The sequence below is a fragment of the Chrysochloris asiatica genome, unplaced genomic scaffold, assembly GCF_000296735.1.
Source record: "Chrysochloris asiatica unplaced genomic scaffold, ChrAsi1.0 scaffold00064, whole genome shotgun sequence".
In the NCBI taxonomy this organism is placed as follows: domain Eukaryota; kingdom Metazoa; phylum Chordata; class Mammalia; order Afrosoricida; family Chrysochloridae; genus Chrysochloris; species Chrysochloris asiatica.
This window is the reverse complement of record NW_006408582.1, coordinates 2,926,646-2,941,287: the sequence shown is the minus strand read 5'-3', so window position 1 is coordinate 2,941,287 and position 14,642 is coordinate 2,926,646. Positions and strand designations below refer to the sequence as shown.

The following is a 14,642-nucleotide window of genomic DNA, read 5'->3' as shown; positions in this document are numbered from 1 at the left end:
CCATCAATTACTCATATGCAAATTCAAACTCAAGCTGAAGAAAATGAAAACAAGTCCATGAGAGCCAAAATATGACCTTGAATATATCCCACCTGAATGTAGAGATCACCTGAAGGACAGATTTGATACATTAAACACTAAAGACCGAAGACCAGAAGAATTGTGGGATGACAACAAGAATATCAAACATGAAGAAAGCAAAAAGTCATTAAGAAGACAAGAAAGAAGAAAAAGGTCAAAATGGATGTCAGAGGATATACTGAAACTTGCTCTCCAGTGGAGAGATGCTAAAGCTAATGGAAGAAATGAGGAGGTACAAGAGCTGAACAGAAAATTTCGAAGGTCAGCTCGCGATGATAAAGCCAAATATTACAACAAAATGTGCAAAGATCTGGAATCAGAAAACCAAAAAGGAAGAACATGCTCAGCATTTCTCAAGCTGGGGGAACTGAAGACAAATTCAAGCCTCATCTTTCGTTACTGAAAGATTCTCTGGGCAAATTATTGAATGATGTAGAAAGCATCAAGAGAAGATCAAAGGAATACACAGAGTTACTGTACCAAAAGAAATGGTTAATGTTTAGCTGTATCAAGAGGTAGCTTATGATCAAGAGCCAATGATACTGAAGGAGGAAGTCCAAGGTGCATTGAAGGAACTGGCAAAGAACAAGGCACTAGCAATTGATGGAATCAAAATTGAAATCTTTCAAGAAAGTAAGGTAGCACAAGAGGCACTCACTCATCTCTGCCAAGAAATTTGGAAGACAACTATCTGGCCGACTGATTGGAAGTGGTCTGTATTTGTGCCATTCCAAAGAGGTGACTCAATAGAATGTGGAAATCATCAGACAATCTCTTTGATATCCCATGCAAGTAAAGTTTTACTGAAGGTAATGCAGAAGTGGCTGCAAGCACATATTGACAAAGAACTTCAGCAGTTCAAGCCGGATTCAGAAAAGGCTATGGAATGAGGGATATCATTGCTGACATCCGATGGATCTTGGCTGAAAGCAAAGAATATCAGAAAGATGTTTACTTTTGCTTTATTGACTACACAAAGGCTTTCGATTGTGTGGATCACGACAAGGTATGGACAACACTGCAAAGTATGAGTATTCCGGAACACTTAATTGTTTTCATGAGGAATCTGTACCTGGACCAAGAGACAGTTGTTTGAACAGAACATGGGAACACTGGATGGTTTAAAATTAAGAAAGGTGTATGACAGGGTTGTATTCTTTCACCATACTTATTCAACCTGTATGCTGAGCAAATAATCTCAGAAGCTGGGTTCTATGAAGAAAACTGTGGCATCAGGATTGGAGGAAGACTCATGAACAACCTGCGATATGCAGATGACACAACCTTGCTTGCTAAAAGTGAAGAGGACTTAAAACATTTACTGATGAAGGTCAAAGAGTACAGCCTTCGGTATGGATTACATCTCAATGTACAGAAAACAAAAATCCTCACCACTGGACCAATAAACAACATTCTTATCAATGGAGAAAAGACTAAAGTTGTCAAGGACTTCATTCTTCTTGGATCACCTACCAACACTCACGGAAGCAGCAGTCAAGAAGTCAAATGTTGTATTGCATTAGGCAAATCTGCTGCACAAGACCTTTTTAAAGTGTTGAAAAGCAAAGATGTCAGCTTGAAGACTAAGGTGCGCCTGACCCAAGCCATGGTATTTCCAATGACCTCATATGCATGCGAAAGCTGGACAGTGAATAAGGAAGACCATAGAAGAATTGATGCCTTTGAGTTATGGTGCTTGAGGAGACTATTGAAAGTGCCATGGACTGCCAAAAGAACCAATAGATATGTTTTGGAAGAAGTGCAGTCAGAGTGTTCCTTGGAGGCCAGGATGGCCAAACTTCTACTCTCATACTTCGGACATATTGTCAGGAGAGACCAGTCGTTGGAGAAGGATATCATGTTTGGTAAGGTGGAGGATCAGACAAAAAGAGGAAGACCTCCAAGGAGATGGACTGGCCAAGTGGCAGCATCGATGGACTCAAGTGTGGCAATAGTAGTGTGGTTGGCCCAGGATCGGGCAGTGTTTTGTTCTGCTGGGCATAAGGTTGCTATGAGTTGGTACCGATTTGATGGCACCTAACAACAACAACAATCTCCTGTAACTTAAAGCTTTCCTGCTTTTTAAGTTGACTTCTTTTTAAGTTCTAGCAAAAACCCACAAATAATATTTCTTTCCCTGATATGATCAACTATGAAATCTCAAAGAGGGTGCTTGAGAATCTATATGGTTGGGCTAAATGAGGTTGGTAGCAAGGAGAAAATAATCAGAGAGAGCAAAAATTTGGCAAGGGCAGTGTAGTTTGAGTGAAAGACTGAGAGAGCTGGACCTGACAGGAGGTTCTAGTTGGGTACATATTGAAATATGGGGTTAGTGCAAAGGTACACAGTGTAGCTGTAGGAGTAGGTTGTTAGAAAATAGTAGAGGTGATGGAGTACAAGAGGGTAAACGACTGTGAGGCTGTTCTTGAGGATGCTGAAGTCACTGGAGATAATCAAAGGAGAAGGGTTAGAAAGGATGATTAAAATAAGCCAGGTGCCAAGTTCTTAGTGAGCAAAGGAGAATGGCCTAATCCAGGTCACCACTAATCACTGAGTGGTAAGGTATGATCAGAAGCTGGGTTTGCTGATGACCAGGGTTCTTTACAACACCTTCTAGTGAACAAAACAGTCATCTTGGCCAAGTGTCAGGAAACTTCCTACCTAGTGATCAGGCTGCCTTTAACATGACTCAGCATAGAAGAGTAATTGAAAACTTATTGCTACAAAATCACAGACACCTGGGGATATTCATCAGCTACATGCTCAAATTTATGATATAAGTAATTCTCAAAGTGAACACTGAGTGGCTACTCATTTGCTACCCATGCTAGAGAGTAAGATCCCCTAAGAACTTGATTGAACCTCAGCATAGTGATCCTGCTTGGTCACCTTAGAGCAGGTGGTGGGCCGGCAACGTCTGGCGCATGGGGTCCACAGCTGATCTCCTCCCTCCCTGCCTTCCTCGGATGGCGGCTGTTTATGCTGGACGTGTGGCCAGAGACGGGTAAGGATCACGTGGAACCTCGGCTACTTAAGACAGAGACATTGCCATGCTGCAATGAGTCTCAATGACTGGTAAGACTGAGGAATTCGCACTGACCACCTAAGACAGGCAGTGTCCCTTAAACAATCAATAAATAAGGAGGATTCAGATGCAGACAGTACAGACCCGGTCAGGAGGCCAAGCCCCTGTGGGCCCAAGCATTGTTAACCGTCCAAACCATAGGCTCTGAGGATCAGACTCTAGCCACCTAGTAGACATAGCAAACTGTCCCTCATCTGATTATTCAGTAATGCTTGTTAGTAATCTCATACATGAGCCCTGGATATCCACAGACAAATGTAAAAACCTTCCCTAAAAGCCGAGACTGTAAATTCCAAAAAGCCAAGTCCCCCACCATCCAAAAAAAAAAAAAAAATCTAAAGAGGATAGAGAGAAACACTGTAAACTGATGATATATGGCAGGGATAATAATCAATGTAATGAAACAAGCTATATGAATGGTTGAACGTGAAGCTGATGATGTGCCCTGTAAACTTTCACTCAATGCAAAATAAAAACATTTAATAAAAAAAAAAATCACAGACACCCTTGCTACCTTCAAAAAATGGACAGGTATAATGTTGTAATGGAAAACAAAAGTCCTTAGTGCAACTTCCCTGGCTTTTTCTCACCAACGCACTTTTCAATGTGTTTACAACTTCTTCCTAGTGTTGTTGTTGTTGTTAAGTGCATTCGAGTTAGTTCTGACTTATAGTGATCCTGTTATCTGGTAGGTTTGACCCACCAACCTTAGAGTTAGCAGTTTAGTGCTTATCCTACATCATCATACCACGAATTCTAATGTTGTTGTTGTTGTTAAGTGCCATTGAGTCGGTTCTGACTCATAAGACCCTGTGTATAGGGTTTCCAAGGAATGGCTGGTGAGCTTGAACCGTCGACCTTGCAGTCTAGCTCATTAACCCGCAGCGCCACACCAGGAATCAAGATTATCCCTTTGGGATCTCAAAAATCAGTAGCCATAATCTTCTGAGCTGACCTCTCTGCACTGAATTGAACTGGTCCAGCAGATCCCCTTGGAAGTCATAGTTTTGATTCAACCGATTTGATTAAAGCACCATAATGAAATTAAGACAAGTGTATTACTAAACAAACTTGTCTGTAGCCATCCACTGATCACAGAGACATATTTAAACATTTTGTTTAGATTAACTCTGTGCATGTATAAACTGAGACCCTAACTAGCAGTACTTTTTGAGTTACATTTATAAATCTTTCAGATCATCACTCCCTAAGTGGAGTCACTTAAATCCAGTTTTCTTTTACAGTGTCTTCTTTCTCTGTAATCAAGTATGTACTCAAAACATATTCTATCCTCATTATACTAAAGGTTGTAGGTCAGAAAAGTTGTAAAATATCTAAGAATTTAGTCTTAAGCTGCAAAGGAAATCTCCAATCAAAATATCAATATGGAATCTATAAAAATGTTTAATATTATTTGTTCCCTGGAAAAATATTTCTGTTAGTCTGGAAAAATGCTAGAAACAAAGGAAACAGGTCTTTTTTGTTCTAGTCACTAAGGGCCAAGGCCAGGAACCCACAAAGGAACATAAATATGATACACCATATTTGCTTAGACAATACCAAGTTTAAATATCTTATCTCATTATCTCAAAAAAATCCAGAATGTAAAATTTCTAATATTTAAAAAAAAGTATTTTGATATCTAAATTACATCTAGGTCTGTCTCTTGCTCTTGGAAGTGTCACAAAAATCCTTTACCATCTATACAAGCCCAGTTTTAAGTTGAGAAGAATTAATAGATGAAATTACGAATTACAGATTTATCACATTTAAGGTTAATTTTAATCACCTTATTCTTCTAGTTTCAAAACAAAAACTTTGTAAAATGGAGGAAATGCTGTATCTAAATGCAGTATTCCAGATTCTTGTTACTGATGCAATACTCCCAAAATGCCTTTAAAATGGAATCTACTGGTACTGGAGTATGCATCTGATATTATTCCTTCTCAATCCATTTTCTAAAGTATTAATGTAGTCTAAGCAAAATAAATAAAATTGCTACATGCAACCTCTCCCTCCCCTTATGGTGAAGGAATAGATATTTCCCCATTGGACTATATTAGCAATAGGTATTCTTCCCTGAGTTAAATCAGTTCTCACTCCAGAAAACAAACAAAATCCAACAGATAATATAATCCTTCTTCAGATCCCTTATAGAACATTTAATCTACCAACCATTATTATTATAAGGATGATATTTAATCTTTGTTTGAAACCTCTAAAAGGTTTCCTGAGTTGATTTTACCTGAATAACATTATTAATAATAGATAAAAATATTCCTATACAGTTAAAAATGAAATTGCTAAAACATATCAACTGTTATTGGCTTAATACCTTAGGAGTCTTCTTACTCTGTCTTTTCCCAAAAATGCAATCAAGATCCGTTTTGCTCCGAGATGATAGATCTTTCCCTAAAAAAAAAATAACATAATGCTTTTCAGTAAAAACTTTCTAAATAAAAAACTCTTTATTTTATTCTAAAAATAAAGAATACAAATATAAAATTATGAAACTCTGGAAAGGAAAATGGCTCTTGGACAATAAGTATCTTGTAAATTACTGACTTTCAGCCAATCCCTCTTTTACATATTGTTGGTGGAAGTGGTGCGTGCTGGTGAACTGATTCTGATTCATAGCAAACCCATGTGACAGTATAGAACTGTTTCATACGATTTTCTAGGCTGTAATCTTTTTGGAAGTAGATAACCAGGCCTTTCTCTCTTTGAGCTGCAGGGTGAGTTTCAACTATCAGCTTTTTGGTTAGAAACCAAGTACTTAAGCATTTTCATCCCCAGAGCCCCTTCACAATTTAGTAAATCATGTATTACTCTTAATAAATAAAACTAAATTTCAAAATCAAATAAATGTTTTAGAAATATTGACATGTTTTCATAATTGTAGAAACAACTTGTAGACTGAGAAGTAAGTTTAAGTTCTAAAGCTAGCTATACTATCGGTGTGCCTTCAAGTTATGATTTCTGGGTCTCTGGGTTCCCCATTTATATATTCACTTCAAAGAGATACGGGCTACTTACTTTATAAAATACATATAATAAATTCACTGTGTTTATAAAATACATATAATAAATGCACTGTGGGCTAATGCATCATACTGCAAAGCCGTTTGAACTGCAAGGTTGGTGCTCAAGCTCACCAGCTGTTCCTTGGAAACCATATACAGGGTCGCTATGGGTCGGAATCGTCTCGACAGCACTTAACAACAACAACATTAGATGCACAGCTAAAACAACAGCAAGTATGTCTATGTGAATAAGAATATATCAGATCTGACTCGTGTTATTGTTGTTAATTGTCATTGAATCACTTCCAACTCATAACGACTCTATGTAGAGTTTCTAAGGAGCAGCTGATGGGTTTGAACAGCCAACCCAGTAGTTAGCAGTCCAGGGCTTATGCTGTAACACCATGCTGCTCATTCATTGAATGAGTGAAGACTTTAAAATAACAATGCAAATAACAAATAAAATGTACTGTTTTAAAGGATGAAGGAATTTCAAATCTTTCTTTTAAAAATGTTTGATACTGTTATAGCTATATCATCTCAAAACAAAATAAGTAATGAGAGCAGGAAATTTAATGGCTTCCAATAAAAATAATGTCCAAAGGATCTATGATTTCCTATTAAAACAAGACAAAAACTACCTGAATTCTTTAACCTTAATTTCAAACCCACAAACCAACTAATTTCAAGTTTACTTCTTTGGAATTTTTCCTTCTACCAAAAACACTTTGAGAGCAGTCAGCCAAATCTATTCTTATTTGTCAACTTCACTGTAAAAAGCTCTTAAAATGTAACTAAAACATGCAAAGTCTTCGGCTCTGGGGGAGTGAGGCACCAAGTCAGAGTTGTTAGCCTAAGTTCCACCTGTCACTGACTCACTTGTGTTCTTGGTTTCCTGAAGCTAACTGGCTTGACAAAAGTAGCATCATGACCCTGAAGGTTCTAGTTCACTGACTGTCACTGGGGCATTCAAATATGATATTACTCAGGGACTCCATGAAATTAAAAAACAAAACACCCTTGGATTTCATTCTAGACCTGTTGCCAAAGCCAGTTCCATTGGCAGCACTACCAGATTCCATTGTCCACTTAGTACAACCTGTTCCTATCAGGAAAGGAGTGCTCCTCTGGGACACTATAGGTTATTCTCTCTTTCTTACCTAAACTAGAAATCAAGCCTTCACTGGATCTAATTTATTATTAAGGAGAACCTATCAAAAAAGATCTAAAAGGAAACCCACTTAAGAACAAAAAGAAGCCTATCATAGACAGGAACTCAGAAAATAAACTAGAAAAGTAGGGAATAAAATTGGTTGGTGGGAAGAAATGGACCAACACTCAAGAGGGTCTAGCCATTTACCCTTAGCTACCCTTACAATACACCAACATAACTAATTTTCCACTGTAAGGCAAGTAAAGGGTGGCTGTTTCTATTTCAGAATAAGGAGTTGTACTTAGTTTAAAATATGCAATGGCTATCGATCCCTAACCAATCTTCTGAAGCAAAAGAAATACCCTAGAAGAAATGCAAATTAAAATGTTTTACAGCAAGTCAACTGAAAGGACTGGGGAGGTACTAAGGTAGGGTGAACAAAAGAAAGGCCACAATTCTATAACAGAATTCAAAATATATACACACAGAGATTTTGAAAAATCAAAGGGAAAACTGCCAAGCTGGTAGAGACAAGGAGGTGTACCAATGAATGTGCAGATGTTTCTAAAGTAAATTGGTGATGTATTCTTGTATCAGAAATTGTTATCCTTATCAAAGTATACTTTATCAAAGTAAATGCAGAAACAAGCATTGCTATAGTCCTTGAACCGAATTTGATCTAGAAAACAAGAACACAGAGAAGAAATAAAAGTAAAAGACTAATGGAAAGGAACCTAAAGGCAGTAAAAATTAGAAAATGTAAGAAATTTTGAATACATATTAGTTCATTGTAATACATTATGAAGTTATGGCCACCACTTTTGAATAAAACGTTATGTGCCGTGGAGTTGGTTCCGACTCATAGAGACTCTGCACAGGGTTTCCGAGGCTGTAAATCTTTACGGGAGCAGAAAGCCTCAATTTTCTCCCGCGGAACAGCTGGTAGTTTCGAACTACTGACCTTAAGGTTCGCAGCGCAATTCATAACCATTACGCTACCAGAGCGCCTTTTTGAATAAAATAGATCTATTTAAATGAGTTTAAAAGATTATTGGTTTTAGTTCTGAATTACGGTCAAATCAGAGCCAATACTATTATTAAACTAAATAACAATAACAAATAGAATAAGAAATACTGTTATCAGTTGGATTTGATTAATCTATCCATGGGCTTCAGCTAGCCATAGCATTTTTGAGAAGCAGGAAAAAAAAGTCTTCCCATGTTCAAATTGATATAACAAAGCCCATAAGAGACAAAGATATTTTTATAGTAGTCCTTTATTCATAATTATCTTAGATGCTTTTCTAATCATGAAAAACAAGATGGTGCAGTGGCTAAGCTCTCAGCTGCTAACTGAAAGGTCAGCTATTCAAATCCATGAGCCCCTCTGTGGGAAAATACGTGGCAGTCTCCTCTGTAAAGATTCACAGCCTTAGGAACCCTATGGAGCAGTTCTGCTCTGTCCTAGAGGGTTGCTATGAGTCACAATTGACTCTAGCAGCAACAGGTTTGGCTTTTTTTTTTTTAAATCATCATCATGATCTGGTTTTCCAGTCTAACAGAGTAGAAAATTGAAAGAGAGGAATGTTATTGCTATAGTCAGATACACAACAGACATAAGAACTTAGGAATAAGGATTTGGAACCACTTAGCTTAAGAGCAAAAAGGTACACATCAACCCAGAAAAAGTCTAAGGAGAAAACTGCATTATGACATTGCATTATAATTGAGGTTCATACACTCATACAAAAAATTTGTAGAAAATTACACTTTACCTATTCTGATTACAGGAGCAAGGGCAAACAAATATAAAAAAATATATTTGTTTTAAAAAAAAGTTTATGACTTATTGTTTGTTGTTAAGTACAGTCTCAGTTCCATATCATAGCAAACCTGTCTAGGGTTTCCAAGGAGTGGCTGGTGGGTTTGAACCTCCATCTTGTGGTTAGCAGTCCAGTGCTTATCTTACAGCAGGACTCCAAGGTTTGTTGTTGTTAAGTGCTGTCGAGTCAATTCCGACCCATAGTGACTCTATACAAGGTTTCCGAGGAGCAGCTGGTGAGCTTGAACTGCCAACCTTGCAGTTCAAATGGCTTTGCAGTCTGGCGCATTAACCCAAGGTTTATTTAGGTAGCTTTAATTGCCTAGGAAATTAATCTGCGTTCTCCAATCAAAAAGGATAAACAAAACATTATACTTTTTTTTTTTTTTTAATTGAAAGCAAATGGCACTGATCATAATAAGTCTAGGGCAAGAGAAAATGACAAACTCATTATAATGATGTTAGGAAATCTGTAAGAATAAGAATAGAGTGCTAAACAAGTAAGATCCTAAACCTACTGACTTTGAGTAGATTCCAACTCATAGGGCATCATGTTGTTGTTGATAAATGCCTTCAAGTCAGTTCTGACTCACAGAGACCCTGTATAGAGTTTCCAAGGAGCAGCTGGTGAATTTGAACCGCTGCCCTTTTGGTTCAAACTGACTTGCAGTGCATTATCCCACATCACCCCACCAGGAATCCAGGGTTTATAACAGTCTGACAGGGATTCAAAGGCTATGAATATTTACAGAAGCAAGCCATCACATTTTTTTCTCCTGACAAGTACCTCAGAGGTTTGAACTGCCCACCTTTTGGTTAGCAGTTGAGCACTTTACCCACTGTACCACCCTCATTCACTCACTGCCACTGATTCTGACTCATAGTGGTCCTATATAGGGCTTCCAAGGCTATAAATATTTTGGGGAGAAGAAAGCCTCATCTTTCTCTACGGAGCAATTGGTGGGTTTAAACTGCCAAACTTGTGGTTAGCAGCCCAATGCTTTTCCTGCATTGCCATCAGGGCTCCTTGGTAGTGGTGGCAGCTGTGTGCCATTGACTCAGTTCCAACTCATAGCACCCTTCTATAGGGTTGCCAAGGCTGTGAATCTTGACAAAAGCAAAAAGCCTCATCTTTCTCCCATGGAGTGATTATTAGATTTGAACTGCTGACCTTATGATTAGCAGCCCAACTCATATACCACAATGCAAACAGGGCTTCTTCTTGTTAAGTGCCATGGAATCGGTTCCAATTCATAGCCACCCTATATAGGGTTTCCAAGGAGCAACTGGTGGGTTTAAACAGCCAACCTTGCAGTTAGCAGCCCAGTGCTTATCCTACAGCATCACACCAGGACTCCTTAGTCATCAATAATAAGACTGTCTGAATTTTTAAAAGCCTGTAATAGTATTTCAAGAAGAATCCCAAAGAAGAATCCCCGGGTGACAAAACAGTTACTACTACTGAAAGGTTGGCAGTTCAAATCCACCAAGAGGTACCTTAGAAGAAAGGCCTGGTGATCTGCTTCCAAATGTCACAGCAACAAAACCCTTACAGATTATAGTTCTACTGGAGTCACCATTAATCAAAATGAAAGCAGTGACAACTGGTAAATATATGTCCGAAGAATCCAAATAAGAAATTTAATGCCCCTCTAATCCTACCAGCTGCTCCTTGAAAACTCTATGGAGGGTCGCTATGAGTCAGAACCGACCCAACAGCACTTAACAACAACGACATCCATTACTAAATCTAACTATGGAAAGGACCTCACTATTCTATGTTGTTGTTGTTGTTAAGTGCCATCAAGTTGGTTCCAACTCATAGTGACCCAATATAGGGTTTCTAAGGAACAGCTGGTTAGTTTGAACCACCGACCTTGTGATTAAAGCCGACTTTGCGGTCCAGTGCTTTATCCTATAGTGCCACACCAAGACACTTCACCATGCTATGTTGTTGTTGTAAAGTGCTGGGGAGTCGGTTCTTACCCATAGCAACCCTGTATAGGATTTCTAAGGAGCAGATGGTGAGTGCTGACCTGCGGTTCAAACTGACTTTGCAGTTCAGCACAGTTAACCCACAGTGCCACAACAGGACAAGATACTACAATTTTATATTTCTAGACTAGCAAGTCAACTCTATGGAATGTGTTTTACATGTAGTTCCCTTATGAAACAAAATGTTATAAATTGTCACAGGATGAGAAGTTTAACTAATTATGAAGTTGCACAACTATAATTCTTCATCACACAAGGGAGGGAGTAACAATTTCTTGTAAAATTTTCACTGTATAGCTAAACAAATTCAAAACAGTTTGAATAGATAATGTCCTTATTATTTTTCTTCTCTGCAGATATGCTTCATCAAACATTTTTCAAATTAAAGGAAACCACACTGGAGTCCAATTTTTAAGTGAACACGAAGGAAACAAAAATTTTAAACTATACAATAAATTATTTCAAATTTATATATTTTGAACTACAGAAAAGAGTAGCTATGTATCAGACCTAAAATGATGTAGTTAATATTTGTTGTTAAGTGCCATAGAGTTGGTTCCAACTCATGGCAATCCTGTGTACGGTTTCTGAGGTTGTAAATCTGTAAAAAAGCTCCTACAGCTAATATTTAAGCAGAAGTCATGGTGTGGTGCTACTGGTAAGAACCCAAGGTTGGTGGTTCAAACCCACCAGTTACTCTGGAAAACTTATACAGGGTTGCTATGAGTTGGAAACATTATACAGGTTGCTAACTCAAAGGTATTCAACAATGCAATGCAATGCAATGAACAGTATTTGCTATTGCAATTTCATGATACTCATCTGTCAGTCTGCCTTACTGTGGTGACTTGTATTATGCTGTGATACTAGAAGCTATGCCACTGATATTTCAAATACCAGCAGGGATCTCCCATGCTGGCCAGGGTTCAGCAGAACTTCCAGATTAAGGTTGACCAGGAATAGGGAAGAGACATTTACGTCCTAGTGATAAGCCACTGAAAACATTATGAATAACAGTGGAACACTGTCTGATATATTGTAGGAAGTTAAGCCCCGCAGGCTGGAAGGAAATTAAACATGACTGAGGAAGACCTTCCTCCTCAAATTAGAATTGACCATAATGATGTGCATGGAGCAAAGCATTCAGGACCTTCATTTGCTGACAGGTCACAACTCAAAGTGAAGAGAAACAACTGGAAATATCTACCAATAATCAGAACTTGGAAAGTACGAACTATGAACCTAGGAAAATCTGAAGTCAGCAAAAATGAAATGGAATTCATGAAAACTGATATCCTACACAATAGATGAAATGAAGAGGTATTGACCATTTTGAACTGGACAATTACATGGTTTATTATGCTGAGACTGCCAGATTCAAGAGGAATGGCATCGCATTCTTCATCAAAAAGAACATTTCAAGATTCATCTTGAAGTACAATGCTGTCTGTGATAAGATAATATCTATACACCTATAACAACAAAGGAGTCCTGGTGTGGCGCTGTGGGTTAATGCGCAGACTGCAAAGCCATTTGAACTGCAAGGTTGGCAGTTCAAGCTCACCAGCATCTCCTCGGAAACCCTATACAGGGTCGCTATGGGTCGGAACCGACTCGAAGGTACTTAACAACAATAACAACAAATAGGAAGACCAGGTAATACAACTATTATTCAAATTTACACACCAACTGCCAAAACCAATGATGAAGAAATTAAAGAATTCTAACAACTTTTCAGTATGAAATTGATCAAATATATAATAAAAAATCATTGATAATTACTGGTGAAAGTTGGAAACATAGAGGGATTAATAGTTGGAAAATATGGATTTAGTGATAGAAATGACACTAGAGAATCCATAACAGAATTTTACAAGACCACCAACTTATTCACGTGTACCTTTTTTCAACAACATAAATAGGGACTATAGACATGGACCTTGACAGATGGAATAGACAGGAATCAAACTGACTACATCTACAGAAAGAGATGATTGAGAAGCTCAATAATCAGCCAAAACAAGGACAGGGAACATCTATGGAACAGACCATCAGTTTCTCATATTCAAGTTCAGAAGCTGAAGGAAATTAAAACACAAGTCCGCAAAAATCAAAATATGATCTTGAGCATATCCCACCTGAATTTTAAAACCATCTCAAGAACAGATGTGATGCATTAGATACTATTGACTAAAGACCAGATAAGCTGTATGATGACATCAAGAACATGAAGAAAACAAAAAGGCATTAAAAACAAACAGGAAATAAAGAAAAAGCCAAGATGAATGTCAAAGGAGACTCTGAGACTTTCTTTTGCACACAGAGTAGCTACAGTGACTGGAAGAAAGGATGAAGTAAAAGAGCTAAACAAAAAATTTCAAAGGGCAACTCTGGAAGACAAAGCAAAGTACTAAAAAACTCCAAGGTGTGAACTGTAAATTGAAGAATTCTATGGACAAAACATTCAGGAAGCATCTAAAGAAGATGGAAAGTTTACATAAAAGCATTGTACCAAAAAGAAGGGGTCAACATTCAACCATTTCAAGAAGCATCATATGATCAAGAAGCCATTTTATTGAAGAAAGAAGTCTAAGCTGCCCTGAAAGCACTGGAGAGAAACGAGGCTCCAAGAATCGATGGGAAACCAATTGAAATGTTTCAACTGATGCAGTCCTGGAAGTTCTCAGTAGTCTATATCAAGAAACTTGGAAGATAGTGAACAAACTGGAAGAGATCCACTTCTGTGTCCATTCTAAAGAAAGATGATCCAACAGAATGTGGAAATTATTGAGCAGTATCATTCATAACACAGGCAAGTAAAATTTTGCTGAATAGAATTCAAAAACAGTTGCAGCAGTACATCAACAGGGAATGGCCAGAATTCAAGTTGGATTCAGAAGAGGACGTGGAACTAGGGATATCACTGCTGACGTCAGATGGATCTAAGCTGAAAGCAGAGAATACTAGAAGGATGTTTACTTATGTTTTATTGACTGAGCAAAAGCATTCAACTGTGTAGATCATAACAAACTGTCAATAACATTGCGAAGAATGGGAATTCCAGAACAGACTGTACTCATGCAGAACCTGTACAGTGAGCTAACGGCAGCCGTTTGAACAGAACAAGGGGATACTGAGTGATGTAAAATCAGGAACCGTATGTGTCAGGGTTGTACCCTGTCACCATATTCATTATTCTGTATGCTAAGCAAAAAATCCAAGAAGCTAGACAATATGAAAACGAATGCAGAACCAGAATTGGAGGAAGCTTCTTTAACAACCTAAGATATACAGACACTACATCTTTGCTTGATAAAATGAAAGAGGGCTTGAGGCACTTACTGGTAAAGATCAAACACTATCCTTCAGAAGAGATTACAACTCTTGGCATCAAGATTGGAGGAAGACTCATTAACAACCTGTGATATGCAGATGATACAACCTTGCTTGCTGAAAGTGAAGAGGATTTAACACATTTACTGA

At 38.0% G+C, this 14,642-nt stretch overlaps 1 protein-coding gene across 1 annotated transcript in view; it reads right to left on the bottom strand.

The window, feature by feature from the left end:
* The window catches only part of PINX1 (PIN2/TERF1 interacting, telomerase inhibitor 1), a 143,763-nt gene that overhangs the window by 95,033 nt on the left and 34,088 nt on the right, over positions 1-14,642 (bottom strand). Inside the window, exon 6 of the mRNA XM_006864425.1 lies at positions 5,502-5,578. Within this exon, the coding sequence (XP_006864487.1) occupies positions 5,502-5,578 (77 nt within the window). The remainder of the gene's footprint in view (positions 1-5,501; positions 5,579-14,642) is intronic.